The 19,651-nt window shown below is 53.6% G+C and overlaps 1 protein-coding gene across 1 annotated transcript; it reads left to right on the top strand.

Moving 5' to 3' along the window:
* The first annotated feature begins 206 nt into the window (after positions 1-206).
* NT5C1A (5'-nucleotidase, cytosolic IA) lies at positions 207-19,394 on the top strand. Its single transcript, XM_037499980.2, has 6 exons — positions 207-332; positions 6,337-6,504; positions 6,934-7,063; positions 8,474-8,596; positions 10,601-10,785; positions 12,179-19,394. Exons 1-6 carry the CDS (start codon positions 207-209, stop codon positions 12,542-12,544), a joined length of 1,098 nt encoding a protein of 365 aa, XP_037355877.1. The 3' UTR covers positions 12,545-19,394.
* Positions 19,395-19,651: the final 257 nt, after the last annotated feature.

Below are 19,651 nucleotides of genomic sequence, written 5' to 3'. Positions count from 1 at the left end.
CCCCCCAATACTCGCGCAACCACGCGGGCGACCGAGAGCGCGAGTTCAGCGCCCCGGCGCCCCCCACCCCTCCCGCCGGGCGGGCGCGCACACACTCCCGGCGCTGCCCGCCCCTGGGCGCGCCGGCCGCGCCCCCTCCCGCGCCCAGTCCCGCCAGCTCCGCGCCGCGGCCGCCCGCTCGGGCCGCGCTGGGTCAGGGCCGGAGCATGGAAGCCGGGGCGCCCCGGCAGCCTCGCGAGCCCGGGCCGGGCGCAGAGACCGCCGCAGCCGGGGGCTGGGACGAAGCCAAGACTCTGCACGACAACCTCTCACCCAAGAAGAAACCCAAATCGGTAAAATTAGGGCAACGATATGGGGGGGATTCGGAGGAAGGGTCACCGGGCAGAGGGGTCGTAAGCCCCGCGGGAGGGACCCGTGGCGTCCGCGGGGTGGAGACGCAGTGAGAGCCTCGCCGGGAAGGCGCTGGCCGGCGGGCGCAGGCTCGGGGTTATTTTGGGAGCTCTGCTCGGGTGTTTCTCCACCCCGCACCCCACCGGCTCGGGTGCCACGCCAGGGTCCCCCTCCCGCATGCTGTCATCTGGGCCCCACTCAGGCCCCGCGCCCCAGACACACACACACACACACACACACACACACATGCACACGCACACCCCATCCCCAGCGCAGGCAGCCTGGGGCTCGGACAGCACTTGTTGGCAAAGGCGGCCAGTCGTGCCTGCAGAATCAACCTCCGCCCCCCCCACTCCCCGCAGCTAGAAACCCCACTCTAGAAACCTGGCACCTTGCTGGGTTCTCCGGTCTCTACCATCTGGCCACGGGGTTCCCAGGGCCTTGAGCTCTTAGGCTCCACGTCCTAAGGGAAGGAAGCTGCCCTGGGATCTGTGCTCTCAGTTCAGGCCTCCTCTGGTTCCCAGCCCCAGCCCTGGGTTCTATTCCCTTCACCTTGGGCACCAACATTCCTCATGACCCCTGTGGTGGCCCCAGCCCTCTGGGGGGCACGGAGAACAGAGATGCTTTACCCATAGGGCAAGTTCAGGATGCTTTGGTTGGCTTTGGGCAGACTCTCTCCACCTTCCACCTTCCCAGAGCTCAGAGCTCCCAGCTCCGGGAGGAGACAGAGGGTAGAGGTGGGCCCAGCTGTGTCCTCTGGAGAGCTCCAGAGGGACCTTAAAGCATCCTGCCGCTTCCTTCCAAAGACCCTTCCCCTTCCCAGGCCCACCCAGTCAATGGGCACTCCTGGCAGCACCTTCTGGGCCCGCAGAGCAGTGGGAACTGAGAGATGAGTTAGGCTGAGTCCCTGCTCCAGAGCTGTCAGTGCAGGGAGGGAGAGCCTGGACACAGAGAACGCTAGGAGGGAGACCTTTCAGCGTGCCCTGGGAGGTAGGGGAGAGTGACTGCCCACTAGGGGAGGCTGGCATTTGAGTTGATGTCAAAATCTGAGTAGTTCCTTACCCAGTCAGAGAGGGAAACACGGTAGGAAAAAGGCATGGCCAGGTCTTTAAAACTGAGTGGGAAAATGCAGAATGGATGGGAGAAGCGTTGGAGGGCCTTGAGTGCCATGTTAAAGCACCTGGAATTTATCCAGTGTGATAAGGGGTTGTTATAACTGGATTCCATGGCCCCCCATGTTTCAGGGGGTTTGCATGCCTGTGAATCCAGTTCTTTTCTTTCTTCTTCAAACCATGTTTTAAACAATTAAATATGTGTAACAAATCCCAACACGTTCAAATGTGTTATATGGACATCTTAGCACCTTGGAGACTAACAATGTATGAACTTGTGCTGCACGTTGATTTTTTTAAAAGCAAATCTCAGAATAAAGTCTTTCCTGTGACCTCTTTAATAGATTATTAGCTTGAGATTGCTGACAATTGTAGTTGCTGAGAATTGTGAGATTCGTAGTTAAAGAACTAAACAAAAACCTCTCACCACGTGCAATCACTTAACGGTGTGAATCAGGGGTTTCTCAATACTATGCAAAAACAACAAACACAGAAATAAATGGACTAGATGCTGAAGCTTACGTCTGCACTGGCATCCTAGGCCCCAGTTTCAAATCTGTTGTCAACCAAACAACTGTGTTGCTTTCATCATAATAAATATATCATGTACGTGTAATACATTTGAATGTGTCAAATAAATGTATACCAATAGAATAAGGTAATGTCTGGTTTATATAGTTGAATAAAGAGTTTATTTGAATTAAAGGCCAACCTACTTTTTAAAAAGCATGGAGACCTTGTGAAACTATGGCAGCATTTTTCAGAGGGGCATGAACATGGGCCCATTACCATTTTAGAAAGATCTGCCTGGGGTGATGAGGTGGATGGGCTGGAGTGGGGCAGCAGGCAGGTCACTGAGGAGAGTGCCCTCTGCCTAAGGAGGCAGCAGGACTAACAGCATGGTCTGAGGTTGGAGGGGAGGGAACAGATGTAGGTGAAGCTCATCAACCCATTTCCTTCCCAAGCACCAAGGGGCCAGGTTGCTCAGGACCAGTTGTCAATCATGACCTCTCAGCCCCTGACCCTCAGGGTTCTCTGGAAGGCCAGGAACCTGGCGGCTTCCCAGCCTCTACTCCTTCCTGCAGTGGCCCCTCCTTCCACAGGCTATTTTGGGGGCTTTGGGTCTCGTGGGCCTCATCAGGGCCTGGTCCAGGCTTATTCTCATTCCCAGCAGTGCAAGTGAAACATTTAACCCCTGAAAGCCCATGGGAGGCCCCCATTTCAAGGGATCAGAGAAGTTCCTCAGTTGAGCTCTATCTTGTCCCCTGCAGCAACCTTTCTCCCTCCAAGTCCTTCTAGAAATAACAGCTGTTGGTCTGCGTTCCTGTCTTGGGCCCAACAGGCAGAATCATGTTTGCCTAAATGAGAGCTCCTCAGGCAGGCTGATTGGGGCTGGGCTGCTGTCCATTATGCCCCACCCTGTCCCCAAGCCAGAGTGACAGTCTGTTCCCGAGCCACCGTGGAAGGCAGAGAGAGCTGGCAGACCCCGGCTCCCTGGAGTCCAGTATTCCCAGGCTGAGCCTGAGAGAAGGGTCTTTCAGATCTAACTCCCTGTCTGGAATCTGGTTTCAGATTCCAAAAGGAATCTGATTTCAGAAGGAACTGTCCCTTGGCTGTCCCTGACAGTGGATGGCATGGCGGCTTCCCTCTGCCGCAAGGTCCCTCTTCCACCTGTTCCTCCAGCTCCCTCCCAGCTTAGATTCATGTTTTCCACAGCAGCCCGTGCCCTCTAGGCCCTTGGGCTCCACCTTACCTGTATAGCAAGTCTTGAGCAGGGTCAAAGCAGGCTGAGAGGGGAAATGAGGTTCTCCTGGAGCCATCCATTCTGAGGAGAAAGAGCTCTGCCCTTGGTCTGCCCTTGGAAACTGCAGTCTGAGGGCACAGCGCCCCTCACGATTCCTCCCAATCTGAAAATGGAGATCCGGGGAAGTAGCTCAGGTAGTAGGGCTTAGAGCCTTCTGGGAGCCATTGAGGAGGGGCATAGCAGGGGAATGCCTTTGGGACTGAGGCCAGCCTGGAGGTCAGAGATGTGAGATTCTGTCTTGACTCTGCCTTGACATTGCCGTGTGACCTGGAATAACACCTGCCCCCTCAGGGCCTGTTTCCCCATCTGCAGGTGTCCCCAGGTGGAGACACTTGGGGCCAAGGCAGCCAGGACATTTCAGTGGCAGGGTGGATGGAGTCTGGGTAACTCAGCTAGAGGCGGTCTGGAACGGCACTGTCTGGCAGGAACTATCGGACAGAAAGTGAGGAGCCAGATGTTGGCTGGCTGCCTGGGCTGGAGAGTGGCTTGGTGACCTGCCTGAGGGGGCTGGAGGGCAGCTGGCTCTCTGTTCTTGATAGGGGGGATGGGTCTGTCCCTGGGGCAATAGCTCAGCCCCTTTTCTTTCTTTCTTTTTTTTTTAAAGATTATTTATTTATGCATACAAGAGCTGGTGTACAGGCCAGAGGTGCCGGGGGCGGGGGTGAAAGGATTCACCAAAGACAGAGTGCGGAGCAGAACAGGGCAACTGACTGAAATACACTGCTGAAGGGAGCAGTGGGTGAGACAAGAGAGGTCTGCTGTGCCATGTGGGTAGCTCCCTGGCCTGGGATCAAACTCGTGCTGCAGTGGCTGCAGATAGCTTCATAGTGCTGCGACTTAACCCCTTGCACCTCCAGGGAGGCCCTCATCCCCTTTTCTGAAGACCAACAGGTTTCCAGGTTTTTGAGAGTGGACACCCCGACTCCCCCAGACCTTTTCTCTTACCATCCCTGGTATCTCTCTTTCACTTCTTTCCTTTAGTCTCTTTACTCTATCCTTGAGAGCTCAGAGCCTGTGAGAGGGTGGGGAGGTCCCCAGCCCAGCATGCACAGACAGCTGGGACAGGTGCTCGGGGTGAGCCCCAGAGGAGAGGCACCTGGCCTGCCACTCCTCACACTGACCTTGCTGGCCACATCCACCATCTGGGTTGGGTAAAACATCACATGCAAGCTTAGATCTGCCTCATGGACTTGGGGAACTCTGGTCTTCATTTCTACTATGAGGGTGAAAGCTTCACTGGCCACTGACCATACAGAGCTACTTAAAATAATTAAGATGAAATACAATTAAAAATTCAGTCCTTCAGTCTCGCTAACCACATTTAAGGGCGGACATACAATCACATGGACAGCACTGGTCATCTCTGTGATCACAGGAGGTTTTGCTGGCTGGTGCTCTACCATGGAATGGCTCAAATCTCTACCTTGGGAGTAGGGTGTAAGCTCCATGGGGTAAAGGTCATATCTGCCTTGTCTCTGGCCATGTCCCGGCACAGTGCCTGTCGCGTAGTAATCACTCAGTGCTGTCAACTGATTGAAGCCAGACCTGACTCCAGCGAGAAGCAGCAGAGTCAAGTTCATGGCCCTCAGGGCTATCAGGAGCAGACCAGAATTCGAGATCCATTTATGAATGAGTCTTGCCTTCATTGAGACCCCCATCTGTGCAGGGAAGCATCGCCCCAGGATTGCTCAGGTCAAAGAGATGTGGTAGGACTCTCTGGGTGTCTGTGAGTCTCTTGGGCACCCATGTTCGGATCCTCCCTGGAGATTGTAAGGGGTCAGCTGCTGTGCGTGGTGGCATGCCCCACTGGAGGTGGCAGAGGGGTGCTGAGGCCCCCCCGGCGCCCTGAGAGAAGGCCTCTGCCACCCAGCACCTGCCTCACCTACACCCTCGCCCCATGCCCTGGGCTCTGCCCCCTCTGTGACCTCACTGTCTGCTGGCTCACCTCCTCATGCCTTCCATCACCTCCACTCCTCCTTTAAGGTTCCCCTCAAGCCTCTGTGCTCCCATGGCAACTGCCCCTGAACCCCACCATCCAGACTTTGCTCCCCCTAGCGTCTGAGTACTTGGTTCAGTCCCTTTGCCTCTGTCTACCTGTCTTTCTCTCCTACTTGCCTGTGAAATTTACATCAGCCAGAAGAACACTCTCCGCACACCTGTCACAGAGCAAGCGGTCTCTGTGGCTGCTTAGGACATTAGGACGTGAACTGGAGTTCCTAGTCAGGTTGAATTGGCGAATACTGTTTCTCCCTGAAAGATATTACTTAAAGATGTTTGGAGGGGTGCATGATCACATCTGAACTTGTGAAATATCCCCGGATGACAACATGGAAGACAGACTAGGGGGCAGCCTGGATGGGCTGGAGAGGGCAGAGGAGACAGGAAGGCGTGACTGCATGTGTGGAGTTGACAGGCTGGGGTGACGGCTGGATGGGTTGTGGAGGGAGCGGGAAGACTGGAGGTTGAATTTGGGGCTTCTGGCTGAGGGGGTGAGTGCCCACGTGGAGGTGCTGAGCTCCAGCTGAGGAAGGAAAGGTCTGGGGTAGAGAGAGTGGTGGGAATTCAGCCTTGGGCACTTGGAGTTGGGTGTCTGTTAGTCCACTGGGGCAGTAAGGCATGAGTCAGGAGCTCAGGAGGAAGATCTCACTGCAGACAGAGATTTCCTTATAGAACTGTTTCTGGAACCGTTCCTGCCTAAGGGCATGTAGTCCTCGTTTTTTAATGGAAACCATCTGGACATTATCGCAAGCACCGGTCGTCCTTAGGCTAAATACACTCTTTCCATTTTTCTGTTGTGTCCACATGGCTGGCTAGATGGCAGACTCCTTCGAGAACACGTCCTCCCATGGGGTAGTGCTCCTCTGTCCCCAGCTGGGCCCTGCACCAGGAGGTCCTGACCTAAGTCTGACCCAGCCCAAGGTTAGCCCCTTTAGGGCTATCCTGAGCCCAACCCTTGTCTCCCCCTTCCCGAGGGGCTTGCCCGTGAGCCCCAGGGAATGGCAGTGACCCCCTCTTTCTGCCCCTCTGCAGCCCAAGCCGCAGAATGCAGTCACCATCGCTGTGTCCTCCCGCGCCTTGTTCCGCATGGACGAGGAGCAGCGGATCTACACGGAGCAGGGCGTGGAGGAGTACGTGCGCTACCAGCTGGAACATGAGAACGAGCCCTTCAGCCCCGGGCCTGCCTTTCCCTTTGTGAAGGTGAGGGGCAGTGGCACTACTTGCCCAAAAGCTGTCTTTTTGGGGATGAGCAGAAAAGCACTCCCGTGGGTGTCTGAGTAAGGAAAAGCGTCCTCTCTGGGCAGATGCCACCCCAGGAGCTCAGTCTGGCTAGAGGACAGAGTCGTCGTGGGGAGAAGGGGCTGCCCCATGCCCTGAATGAGGACAGCCCCGTGCCAGGGAGCCAGCTTGGTGAACCACCATGGGCTGGGTTTTAGCCCCCACTCACCGTTTCAGTGAGGTGCCCGTGATCAATACCCCCCATAGAGGCCTTAGGAGAAGGTCCTTGTCCCCTGGGCTCCCCTCTCTAGCCGCTTTGGATCCCAGTTCACCCCTCCTCCCTGGCCATAGCTACCAACTGCAGGTGTCATTCCCTGGAGGGTCTGAGCTGGAGGCTCCTTCTCCCACCAGGCTCTCGAGGCTGTGAACAGGAGGCTGCGGGAGCTGTACCCCGATAGCGAGGACCTCTTTGACATCGTCCTCATGACCAACAACCATGCTCAAGTGGGTGTCCGTCTCATCAACAGCATCAACCATTATGGTGAGCAGGAGGGGGGTGGCTGTGGGACACCCACACCAGACACTGGGACAGCCCCCACCTCTGCCGGGGCAGGGTTAGAGGAACCCCAAGCCCAGCAGTTTGAAAAACAAAACAAAACAAAAAGACCCTGATCCTAGCATTGCCATTTTCAAGGTGTTAATATTTCCATCCTGGCTAATTTTAAGCTACCGACAGTTGAACAATCGAACTGGATTTAAAAATCTCTGGATGTTTAAACATTTGATTTGTGCAAGTCATACTGCATACCACTGCATGGGCCTGCCGGCTAGATGATTGGAGAGGGCACTTACTGCTTGTGTGCCTCAGTTTCTCTATCTACAGTGGGCCTAACAGGCCTCACAGGGCTGCTGGGAGAAGCAGCTTCTGTGGTCAGAGCAAAGGGGCTTGGTGTCTTAGTCCAAACTCTCGATTCAAAGTTCTTGTTCTGCGCCTCCAGAACAAGCTTAAGCCAAAGAATAATTCCTTATCAGATTCAGGAATGTCTCATGGAGCCACAGGACAGGAAGTAAAATTGGGTCTGCAAAGGCCTGAATCCAATCTCTAGAAATCTCTCCTGGCCTTTTTCTCTCTCAGCTGATTGAGTCTTATTTCTGCTTCTTTTGGTAAATCTATTCCTTTTCTTCTCCCTCTCTTCTTTTCTCCCTCCCTCTACTCCTCCTCTCCCCAAACTAGGTTTCTCTGCATTTCCTGAGTATGGCCCACATCTTTAAGTTTATAATTTCTTGTTTTAAGTAACCAAAAGAGTCCAGTTGACATTTTAAAACTCGATTTCAAATTGTTGAGAACAGGGGTGATGTTCACAATATTTAACCAGCTAAGACTCAGGGACTGAGTAATCAGGATGGACTCCACCTATGGTTTTGGCACAGGCCCTGCAGGACCCCCGCTGTGCCAGCCATCACCGCTCAGCTGTGGCCCGCCCTGCACTAGGGGCTGGAGTGGTGAAGGGCTGGCTCAGTGGGCTCAGAGCAGTAGCTACTGTGAGGAAGGTCACACAACACACACAGACTTGGTACAAGGTGACCATCAGCCCTGAAGAGAATCTGATGGGCCCGGCATGGGTCAGGTGTCTGTGCCCCTCCAGTCAGCTGTGACCAGGAGGCTTCACACACACACCCTGAGCTCCTGGGGGGCTCACTTCTTATATTACCATGATTCCCAGACAAGAGGAGGTTACTGTGCGCCAGGTAATTGCTACGGAGGTAGGATTATTCCCGTTTCATGGATGAAGGATGAGAGGAAAAGGGCTGACCTAAAATCGCTCAAAGAATCCCTTAGCTGCCTGGCCACCACTCAAAACAAGATGGTGGCCATTGGACACAGAGGGACAACTCTGAGGCCCTGAGCATTGACCTTGGCCTCCCTGGGTCCTGTCTGCTTCCTTCCCAGACCTGTTCATCGAGAGGTTCTGCATGACGGGTGGGAATAGCCCCATCTGCTACCTCAAGGCCTACCATACCAACCTCTACTTGTCGGCTGACTCAGAAAAAGTACGGGAAGCCATTGATGAAGGTGAGTCAAACTGGGGAGAGAGGATCTGGGGAATCTGGTAAAAGAGTGGGAGACCTGGCCCTAGAGTTCTGAGCAGGCACTGGGGTTGCCATGGTAACTGAAAGGTGAGGCTGTGCAATACCTTCCTTACTTCCTATGTCCTGTTCTGTTGACTCTGAGAACAAGGCCCCGCCTATTCCACTTATTACCATCTCTTTCACTTTCCACCCCCTGCCCTGCCATATTAAGAATGCTTTTACTCATCAGCTTCACCCAGCCTTCTGTTTCCATGGAAACCCTCCTTCCAGCCCAGAAAGCTACTCCCTTCTATGATTGCTGCAGGTCAGTAGGAGTTCTAATTCTTGGGTGACCATGGACAGCCTCTGGCCCTCTTGACATCAGTAGGGTGGGAGATCAGGCCTCTCCAACCTGGGTGGTGGGGTTTGGGAAATGTCCAGCATTTCCAGCAACTGGGCTGGCTAATGCTGGGGTGAGGTTAGGAAACCCAGCTGCAAATACTGACAGAGAGAATTCCCCTCCACATGTTGCTTTCAAGGGGCAGTTTTGGGTGGTATGGGGAATCTCGGTCCTCTCGACAGGATGTTTATTGCTACTGCACCTGAGAGAAACAGGCCCACAGGGGAGGCAGGACTGCCCAGCTGCCCGAGCGGGCTCCTCAGACTGAACACTAACGCAGACTTATATATTCACTTTCTCTTCCTCTTTCATGCTGTCTCCTGCCTGGAAGCCTGGCCTCTTTCCCACAATGCCTCACTCCCCTGAGCTGCTTGGGGGCTCCAAGAGCTTCCCAGGAAGCAGAAGCCGTTTCCCTAGACAGATGTCACACCCTCTCGTTGGGGTCTTGGCACCTGCCTGCAGGTGTGCCTTTCTATGTCTGTGATGTGAGCTCAGGCTAGGGAGCAGGAGATGGTCTGGAGGGAGGCCCACGCTCAGGGTGGGATGTTCTGGCTCATCTGAACTCTGATATTGGCACTGGCAATGCTGAGAAGTTGCTGACCTCATGCCTAGGCCCAGCCCTGCTGGTAGCATCCTTGGGCTCTGAGGCTGGCACTGCTCACTCCTCCCAAAATTCTGCTTACACCCACCCTGTGAGCCTAGATTCCCAAATAGCAGGGTAGAAGCAGCCTTTGGAGACATGAAAAATAGGGAGGGGGCTGAGACAGCCGCCCAGGTCTCCAGCCTCCTGGCATTGCTTTCTGTTGGCCACCACAGCTCAAACCTGAAGCTGGGGTCCTGATGGGGCATCCTGGACCCACTGGAGAATCCCAGGGGTGCAGAGAGTCTGTGCACATAGTCAAATGTAGTTTTTGCTGCTCCCCCTGGGAACCCACATTTTCTCGAGGAACCCTGAGTAAGCAGGCCACCCTGAGTAGTGCATACCCGGGGGGCCACTGTGGTGGTAGACTGGGGGCACCCACCCCACCCCACCCGAGACTGTAGCCTGGGATCTCAATCCCAGACAGAGCTGAAACACCCTTCATTTTACCTTGGTCCAGAGAAATTGAAGAACTTTCTGGAATCAACAGCAAGAGCGTAACTGAGGCCAAACCAGAGTTGGAACTCCTTTCCAACCCCCTGTAAGTCTATGACAGGGCCTGTGAGGACCCCCTGGCAGGAAATTAGTGGCCTGGGGAACACTTCCTTCCAGCCAGAACTCATAATCAGTTGATCCATTATACTAGGTGTTGAGGTATTGAAATTGTTCTATTATGACTGATACATAATTTCTACCCTGAGTCCTTTGAGGGCCCTTCTGTCCCCTGGGATTCTCCACAAAAAGCAACTACGAGGGTCACCCTGGAATAGATCAGTGCCCTCAAAGACGTACTTAGAGCAAAAGGCATTGTCTGTTCTTATTGGCCAGCTTTTAAATATCAACCCTCCTGAGCCTCACTCCTAGTCCTGGGACAGGCAGATAGAGCTAGCCCTTTGAGGCAGAGCTCGGGGGTTCAGGGGCTGGCACTGTTCCCAGATGAAGGAAGACATTTGCCTATTTTTGCACAGGGATCGCAGCTGCCACCATCTTCAGCCCCAGCAGGGACGTGGCTGTATCCCAGAGTCAGCTGCGCGTGGCCTTCGACGGAGATGCTGTGCTCTTCTCAGACGAGTCCGAGCGCATTGTCAAGGCCCATGGACTGGATCGGTTCTTTGAGCATGAGAAGGCCCATGAGAACAAGCCTCTGGCCCAGGTGCTTCACACACACACACCCTGAACCCCCTAAGTGGTTCTAGGAGGTTACCTATGCAGGACTTGCTGTTGACTTGAACCCCCAGTCCAGAATGAAACCCCAGGCTCAGCCCAGATCCAGCCAGTTTCCCTGACTAAGCCTCCAGCCCTCACCCTTCTCATCTGACCTCTGGTACTCCACCATGAGCTTTGACCCCTTCACTGGGTTCCAACACCATTCCCTGCAGTCCCATCACCTCTTTGAAGCCCCTATTCTCTCTCTAAGTCCCTCTCTGGAGCCTCTACCCCCTCTTTGAAGCTCCTTTTTAAGGTCTCCATCCCTTCTCAAAAATCCCCACCCCTCTGTATGGGCTCACCCTCTCTCTGGACCCCTGTGTCCTTCCCTGAGATTCCCCCACCTTTCTGAATCAGCACCGTCCCCTCAAGAAGTCCATTTTCCTCACTGGAAGAAAATACCTGGACAGTGCCCCTCACCTGTGTTTCTCTCTAGTCCTTCCCAGCTCCTCCCACCCGATCTCTCGGCCAGAAGGCTCAGAGACCGCCCCTTCCATTTGCTTGGGGTCTCCCTGAGAACAGAATAGATCTTGCTGGAAATTCCCTGGGAATGGAGTTGTTAGGATATCCAGCCCTTCTGGAAGCTTCCATATTTGTGCTTTTAACAAAAATCTGTGTGCTCAATAATCCCAAAGCCTCTGGCCCCAAGCACAGAGCAGGCTTCTGTGTGGCCTCTGAATATCCTTTTCACTCCCATTCTCCTTGGTTCCCTCTGATTCAAGTCCAGGGCAGGACAGTTTGCCCACTAAGAGCTGGACAGAGGCCTAGGAAACCAATGCCTGCTCCAGGTCACCCAGCACGTGTGGGGTCTCCACAAATGGAACACAACTCCCTCCAGCTGCTGTGCAGTTGTGTCCGTCAGCACCTGGTTCTTTATTCACATTAAGCTTTGTTGTTTTGGGCACTATAGAAAGGAAATCATTTTCCTGACCCTAGAGAGCTGGACATGACTCCCTGTGCCCGAGGAGCAGGGTCCATGTCCAGCAGTTACAGGTTGGCCTGTCTGTCCCAGTTGTTTACAGCTGGAGTCCATTCCAATGGGGGGCTCATGCATAGTTAGTGAATTTTTTATATCTGCCCTGCTGATGGGCACAGAGGCCACACTGATGCAGCTGCAGGACAAACCTCACGGGTGGGTGGTGCATGGATGGACATCCTTGGCAAACACCCGTTGGTGCGTGCAGTTACCGGAGCAGGCAGGGCAGAGCTGGGAGATTAGGGCTCCAGAACAGCTGCCTCACCCAGACAGCAAGGCTGGTGCTTGAGGGAGGAACCCAGCTGGGGAAGGGCCTGCGTTTGGGAGAGGGACGAGCTCACAGTGTTTCCTTGTCTTCTCACAGGGCCCTTTAAAGGGCTTTCTGGAGGCGCTGGGGAGGCTGCAGAAGAAGTTCTATTCCAAGGGCCTGCGTCTGGAGTGTCCAATCCGCACCTACTTGGTGACGGCACGCAGTGCAGCCAGTTCTGGGGCCCGGGCTCTCAAGACCCTGCGAAGCTGGGGTCTGGAGACAGATGAGGCCCTGTTCCTTGCCGGAGCACCCAAGGGCCCCCTCCTTGAGAAGATCCGCCCACACATCTTCTTTGATGACCAGATGTTCCACGTGGCTGGGGCTCAGGAGATGGGCACAGTGGCCGCCCATGTGCCTTACGGCGTGGCACAGACACCCCGGCGGACTGCACCTACAAAGCAGGCCCCATCTGCACAATAGTTGAGCCGCCAACTTTACCTGCCCACATCGCTCCAGACACTGCCTTGTGGCCCGGTGGGTCCCTCTAGCTCCTCACTCCCTGCCCTCTGCATGTCTGCCCTCCACCCCAAGCGGGGCACTGTGGGAATGATGCAGACTGGGCCGGCATCTCACCAGCCCTCCCTTTTTGGGCAAACACTGTGCAAGGGTGCTGCCTAGGAAGGTAAGGCTGCAGAGTAGGTGGGGTTTGGGGGCAGGTTGATGGGACTGAGGCTAGGAAGGGCCAAGGAGCCAAGATGCCTCTAAGGGGGTTTGGGGTGAAAACTAGCTCAGTCTCTCTCAAAGAGCGCTGCTCTGAGAGAAGGAGGATCTGATTTCTAAGCTGGCCTGGAATTAACTGCATAACTTTGAGTACACCCCTCTTTTTCATGGGTCTCAGCTGCCCTGCTCAAATGGTGGCATTCAAACTCTCCTGTAGTCCAAGAAGCTTAGTTTGGTGAGTGTGCCCTCTCTAAAAAGGAAGCTTCAGAGGCTGCTGGTGGTATATATGGCGCCTTTGGGCAAATCACTAAAGAATGCTGTCTTGAGGGGCATGAGTTATGAAAAGAGGGCCTGTCCTCTGGGCTGACCCAGACCCGGCCTGGGTACATGGCTCAGTGAGCAGGTGTGTGCTGGGTTTTACACCCTTGACTCCTCAGCCCAGAGGCCTTTGTCAGATGGGCAAAGTGCACACTCCTCCTCAGCAGCCTGCCTTTAACATTACACGTCTGGAAACCACTGGACAAGGTGTCCCATTTGCTTCCTGTGATCCTGGAATCTGAGTGCTCAGGGTCATCTGCCAGGTGCAGAGTTTGTGAAAGGAGTGGGGGACTGGCCTTAACCTGCACGCAATCTCTCCCCCAGCCAGCAGGGGGTGCTGCAGGCTCTCTCCGGGTGAAGCTTTCCTGACTTCTTTGCTTTTGCTTTTGGCCAAAGTTGACCTCCTTTGCTTTTGCTTTTAGACAAAGTGCGGTTGTTGCTGCCTGCCAACCCCTTCACCTCAACCCTCACCCCTCAATTATTGCATCCTGCTGAGCTGGCAGCTTTGCCAGTGGAGCCCAAATGCGGGGGAAGAAAGCTCGGTGGCTGAAGTGGGAGGTTGCCCAGGCTGAGCTGGAGGGAAGCCTGCCTAGGATGACCTGTGAAGTGTGGGGAGGTCTAGTCTGAGGCAGTGACCCGTTAGTGAAGAAGGAGCTGAAATGTCCTCTAGCAGAATTCTCCGGCCATTGGACTGAAACTAGAGGCAATGAGCTTTCCGTCACCGGGGTGCTGTGTAAGGCCTCTGGGACGCCTGTGGGTGCTCCGTGAATCTCCCGCCTTTGCCGGAGCCCCTGCAGCCACTTTATCACCACTTCCAGAGGAGAACTCTCACTGCCTAATGAGTCAGCCTCCTCCTTGACTGACCAGCTCACCCCGGAACAGCACCCATAGATGCTCCCTCAGAAAGAACCAGAGGGCTGAGCAGACATCTGTGTGAGGCACTGACTCCCAGCTCCCAGGGCGGGGATCCTGGCTGTGAGCAAGCACTTTGTGAAGAAAACCAAAGGCACCGCGGGACAAGGCAGGGCTCTGGGTGTGTATGCAGGAGAGGTATGCACCCCCATAGGAGCTGCAAAAGGGGGTGAAGGGCAACTTAGGGCCTGACTTTTGTCTTTTTGAGCACTCAGTCCAGGGTCTGCCTGGGCACAGGATCTGGGCATAGGACAGGGGAGTGAAGCAGATAATCCAGGAAGAGGAACTGACAGTCCTCCAGGTGAGCAGCAGTTTGGGCAGAGGCGAGGCCTGGGTTGGGCTTTTACTGTCAGTGTTAAGGCCTCCAGAGGCAGGTCTTGGGGTGGAAGGGCAAGGTGGTGCTCAGTGCTGGGGCAGACACTCCACTGTCTTATCAGGGAATAGCCCAGTGATGAAGATGCCTTTGCACAAGGTCATTTTCTGTGCACATTTGCAGTCAGTATGGCTCTGACCAACAGAGGGCAGAGGCCCTGGTGCTTAGGCCCTGCCTCTGCCAAGGCCCAAGGCCAGCCAGAGATACTGAGGCCTAAGAAAAAGCTCTAGGAAACTAACATGCGAGAGGAAATAAGAGAGGGTGCTCAACCCAAGCCACCTTAGATCTTGGCTGAAACATGGAAGACCCTGCCTACCCCCCTTCCAGGACAGAATCACCCCGTTTGGTCAGCCTGCAGGTTGCTATAAAAAGCCTGCAAGGCTGGGCACAGCTAAGGCAGGCTGGAGCAGTGGGCACCTCTCTATGAGAGGAGAGCCAGATGTCACCTAATTAAGATAAACCCCAGGGGTTCTGCCAGAGGTCCTGCTCCCAGGGCCTAGTGATAAACACCGGATGATTCTTCCAGGTCTCTCAGGAAACAGAAAATATGATGCTGGCAGTGGAAAGATAAAGTGCAGTAAAGCCTGGAAAGTGGACCTCACTGGAACCACCATTAATAGACATGGACAGCCCTGGGCAATGAGAAGCAAGAGGGTCCAGATTATATTATTGAAACCATAAATGAGCACCTCAGGCCTGGGGGAAAAAAGACTGGATGTCCTGGGGGTGACTTAGGCTGTGGCCAGACACACCTTCTGATTGTTTAAAGGGGTGAGAGCCCTGGGGAGAGGAGCACTGTTTAGTGTCTTACCAGGCAAAATAAAAAGCCAGGTGAACACCAAAGCCCCAGGCCCCATGTGGACTGCCACTCTGGGGTTGAGGGGTGCAACTTCTGAACTGCTGGGCCCCTGTAGCTGAAAGCATGGCTCCCCAGCAAGTCCTGCAGAAGGCAGCCCAGGAGATGCTTGCCAACAGCTCCAGACCCAATGGGAATGGCCACTTAGCAGAAAAACAGAAGCCCTGTTTCCACGCACTGAGACTGCTAAGATGACTACAAAGCAGCCTCCTCCCCTTCCTGAGAGCCCAATCAGAATGGTGGGGAAGCCGCAGAATACACCAGAAGAAATCAAAACCAGCAGGAAGTTCACATCTGAGCCGAATCCAGCATTGCAAAGATATTCAACTCATGTTCCCCAGTACAGTCAGACTGGTGGTTAAAATACTGAAAGACTCCCCATAAGCGCTGGTAAAGAGCACTGGTCTGAACCCCTGAGGGCCCCTCTATCTTTTCATGATCCTGCAGAAGGGGACCCCGACAGCATGGTGGCCAGTGTCTACTCTGTGCAGGATACCCCAGGCATAGTGGGTTAGCAAGTAAAGTGATTTGCCCAAAGCCACACAGCTCAGATACTGATGCAGGGACCCACGCTCTGATGCAGGGACCCATGCTCTTAAACATTTTGCTGTACAGCCTGTGCACGAGCACAGAGATGACAAAAGAAGTTGGCATTTCGACTCCCCACTTGCTAAAATGCTCTAACACACTTGAGAGCCTACATTTTTGTATAACTTTTTAAATCACTAAGAATTTAAAGTAGCACCAAATATTTGCAGAGCGCCTGAATCACCTCCAGAATACCCCCCTTGACCTTCCTGGAGCCCAGTTTGTAGTCCCCCATGTTGGACTAATGCCCATTGGTTTACCGATGTCTATGACTGATTTCTCAGGACAACCAGAGAGTGGATTGTTTTGACAAGAGACTGCAGAGCTCAAAATACTTACCTGGCTCTTGACAGAGAGAGTTTGCTGACCTCTGGGCTAAGTTCACACCCACCCCAGCACAGGGAGGCAGAGGCTGCTGCATTGCCCAGGGGGTAGCATGTGGGGGTCCTGTGGCCACCTGTGGGCTTCATTAGGGCACAGAGAATGGCAGGCACTGGCTAAGGACCAGTCTGAGTATTTAGGGTTTCAAGTTTTGATTATTTTCAGGTGACGTGATGTAATTTGAAATGTGGTTGACACACCAGCTTGGCTGAGTGCGTCCTCCAAAGCTGATGGGAGCGGGGCAGGACCCTAGCGAAGCTGAGCCCCGCGGGTTGCCTGGCACCTGCTCGGCGTGGCTCTGTTGTCCTCAGTGTCATTGCCCTTGTGGGACTGACCAGTGCTAGTAGACGGTGGGCCTTAGCTAATATTCATCAAGTGATATGCCCAGTGTTGACTTAAGCTTCAGATCTGACAAGTCATACACATGCTCTCTGTGGGAGCAAGGACAAGCTCCTTGAAAAGAGGGTTCCAGCCAAAGCTTGAGCTTTTGGAAGTTACTGCTCAAGTGGGAGCTAAAACTTGAGCAGTAGGCCTTGGGATGGCTTGTCATGCGGTGTCAGAGTTTGAGCAACAAACACTACTCACGCACCCTCATTGTGGAATTGTAGATCAGGAGGAATCTGCAGATTTAGAGATCTACCAAGCGGCCAGGATCCACCGCAAGAATGGCAAGCGTGGAAGCCGCCCCTGATACCCCCACGGCTGTTGCTGTTCCATTGTGTTACTTTTCTCCACTCAACCCAGTCTTGGCCTCAGAGCCCCTCTCAACCCAGTGTTCCGGGCAGCAGCGACCAGTGAGTGGTTTGGAGTTGGCATGAGAGATGAAACCTGATTGGCATTGGATGTTGTGTTCTGGGTGGCGTGCAGGGCCCTGGTGTTTATGCTGTGATGCTGTAGCATGGCTCTGAGGATGTGGGCTCCATTCAAAGAGGAGGGAGAACGGCATCCCAGCGACTGTCTCTGGGAGAGGCTGGAGAGGCAGTCGGGTTTCATTCTCGCAGCAAATTGCAGACACCCCTCTCGCCAGTAGGCGGCACTGCAGGCCAGCACTCAGACGCTGCCCCCCTCCCCGGCCCCCCCGCAGGGTTTTATGTACTAATTTACTTTGTTCTGTGTCACTTGGTGCCACAGGTAGCATAGCCATAAAGAACTTTAGGTGCTCTGAAAATGTTTGCTAAATGTATCTGTGCGACAAGCTGATTGTTCTTACCAACAAGCACTGTGATTTTGTGTATGGACACACTCATGAGTGTGCAGCAGGATAAAAACTGTGTATGCATGTTTATGTGGGTGTGTATAAAGGGCCAGCTATCTCTACTGACAACTGTGTGCATATGTGTGTGTGTGTGTGTGTATAGGATGATTATCTCTGTTAAATAAGCGTCCTGGGCCCCACATATGATTGGTGGCCAGCCCTGCTTCCTGGAATGGGTTCTGATTATTGCCAGCATCTCATGGGCATTTGCACATGTGCAGCATTGGAACTGCTGAGACCAGGCCCCTTATCTGTCTCTCCAACTTCTAGCCTCTGATCTACAAGGTCTTGGCTCTTAACCATCTCTCTGCCTTCCACTTCTATCCCCTGCAGCCTTAGGAAGGAAGTGGTACAATCTGTAGTAGGACATCCCTTTTTGACTGTCCTTGCCTTACCATCTCCTCTTATTCGTTTCTTCCCTCTGATGGTTCCAGGGCCAACATGAACAGTTGGGCAGATTGTGCACTGCACAAATCCGCATGGCACCATTGATACCACTTGATGAGAGTGGTGTCTCTAGGCACCTGCAAAAGCTGCCAACTTTACACAGCTGCCCCAGTCATCTTATGGCCTTGACTTAGAAAACTGCCTTCTTCCCTGACCCTTTGGCTCAGCCCAGGCAAGACTGGGATTCCTTCCTCTGCTGGTGTGTTCTAATCTGGTGCAGAAGTGATTCACCCTTGGCTTTGATTGGAAAGTATCTCCCCAATGGATCACCTCCCCTGAGGCCTTTGGAATTCAATTTATGAAAATGAAATACGGCTGGCAACTTTTCAGTCACTTGTCTTTGCACAGTGAGAGGCCCCTGTAAGACAAACCAAAGCTCTGCAGACTGGGGTCGCTGACCCCCACACTCCTGGTCTGAGGGTGAATATGCCTTCATGGCCTGTTAGATGGATCTGCCACGGAATTGGGGCAAAGGCCTCAAGGCTAAGCTTGTAACTGTCACCAAGCAGGAAATCATCAGGTCACCACAGGCTGGCCTGATGTCTCCAAGGGCCAAGCAGGAAACAAATAAGCAAGAGGATTAGCCAAGGCCTTAAGTGGAATGGAGAAAGCATACCCGCGTCTGACCATGGAAATGCCGCTTGTGTTGCCACATATTCCCCGCCCCCCATTTTTCAAGAGAAGCCAGAAACCTGGATTTTGAAATGTTGGCAACTATTTTGATGTTAGAAAACACATTTCAGGCCAAATAAAACACACTTGTAGGCTAAATCCAGCCCTCAAGTCTCCAGTTTTCACCCTCTAGGGTCCAGAGTAGGGTCAGTAAATTGGGTTTTTCAGAACCGAGTCACTAAGACAATAAGGACATTATATTTGGACTCCCAGAGTTTTGGATCTTTAAGAGAACTTAGCGATAACCTACTTCTTCCCTGGCATGTTTTAAACTGTGTACATACAGGCTTCTTTATTAACACACATATCCTTAACTTCTGGTTTCTTCTTAGAAGCATCTCAATATTCCCAATTTAGAACACAATTTAAAATAAAGCCCCTATACATCGCGCACTATGTCTGCCTGTCAGAAGCACTCGTTTGTGCCATCTGCTTTGTGACCGCCCCATGGATCTCTTGTGAACGTGGGCGGTCTTGTCTTCCTTTGAACCCAACTTCTCCGGGTTGCTCATCATGGTAAACCTTCCTAAGTGCCTCCTACAAGGCAGGAGCATGTGCATCTTCATCTCTGCAACTCCCCCAGCCTGGGGTAAGACTGCTCAGCCCTCCCCAGCTCCACTCCTCCGTGGTCTGCTATCAGCTGACCCCCAGCCCTACACTGACCCCCCAGAACCCAGCTCTGTCTGCTTCTGCGGCGTCTTCCCAGTCACGCGAGCCCTGTGACAAGGTGCTCGTCCACGCGGATCCCTGCATTCCTCGTGCTCATCCTAGACTTAATTTTACAATGTGGACATCTGCTTCTTAAAAGTCATGCAAATAAACAGAAGATGTTTAAAATAAAATTCAGTTGTCTTGTTCCTCCCCCCACACACAATTGTATTTATAAACTGGCTTATAAGTCCTTCGAGAAATGCTAATGGGGCTCATACAGTGAGCAAGCCTGCGACCAGTTCCGTTCCCAGGTGGCTGTGTCTCTCCATAGATACCCATGGACACACTCCCTGAGGGGAGAGTCTGCAGCCGCAGGAGGCCAGCTTCCCCAGCGAGCTCTTGGTGGGGACTCAG

The sequence above is a fragment of the Talpa occidentalis genome, unplaced genomic scaffold (assembly GCF_014898055.3).
Source record: "Talpa occidentalis isolate TD23 unplaced genomic scaffold, MPIMG_talOcc4v2.1 talOcc4.9, whole genome shotgun sequence".
NCBI lineage: Eukaryota > Metazoa > Chordata > Mammalia > Eulipotyphla > Talpidae > Talpa > Talpa occidentalis.
This window is presented reverse-complemented; position numbering and strand designations above follow the sequence as displayed.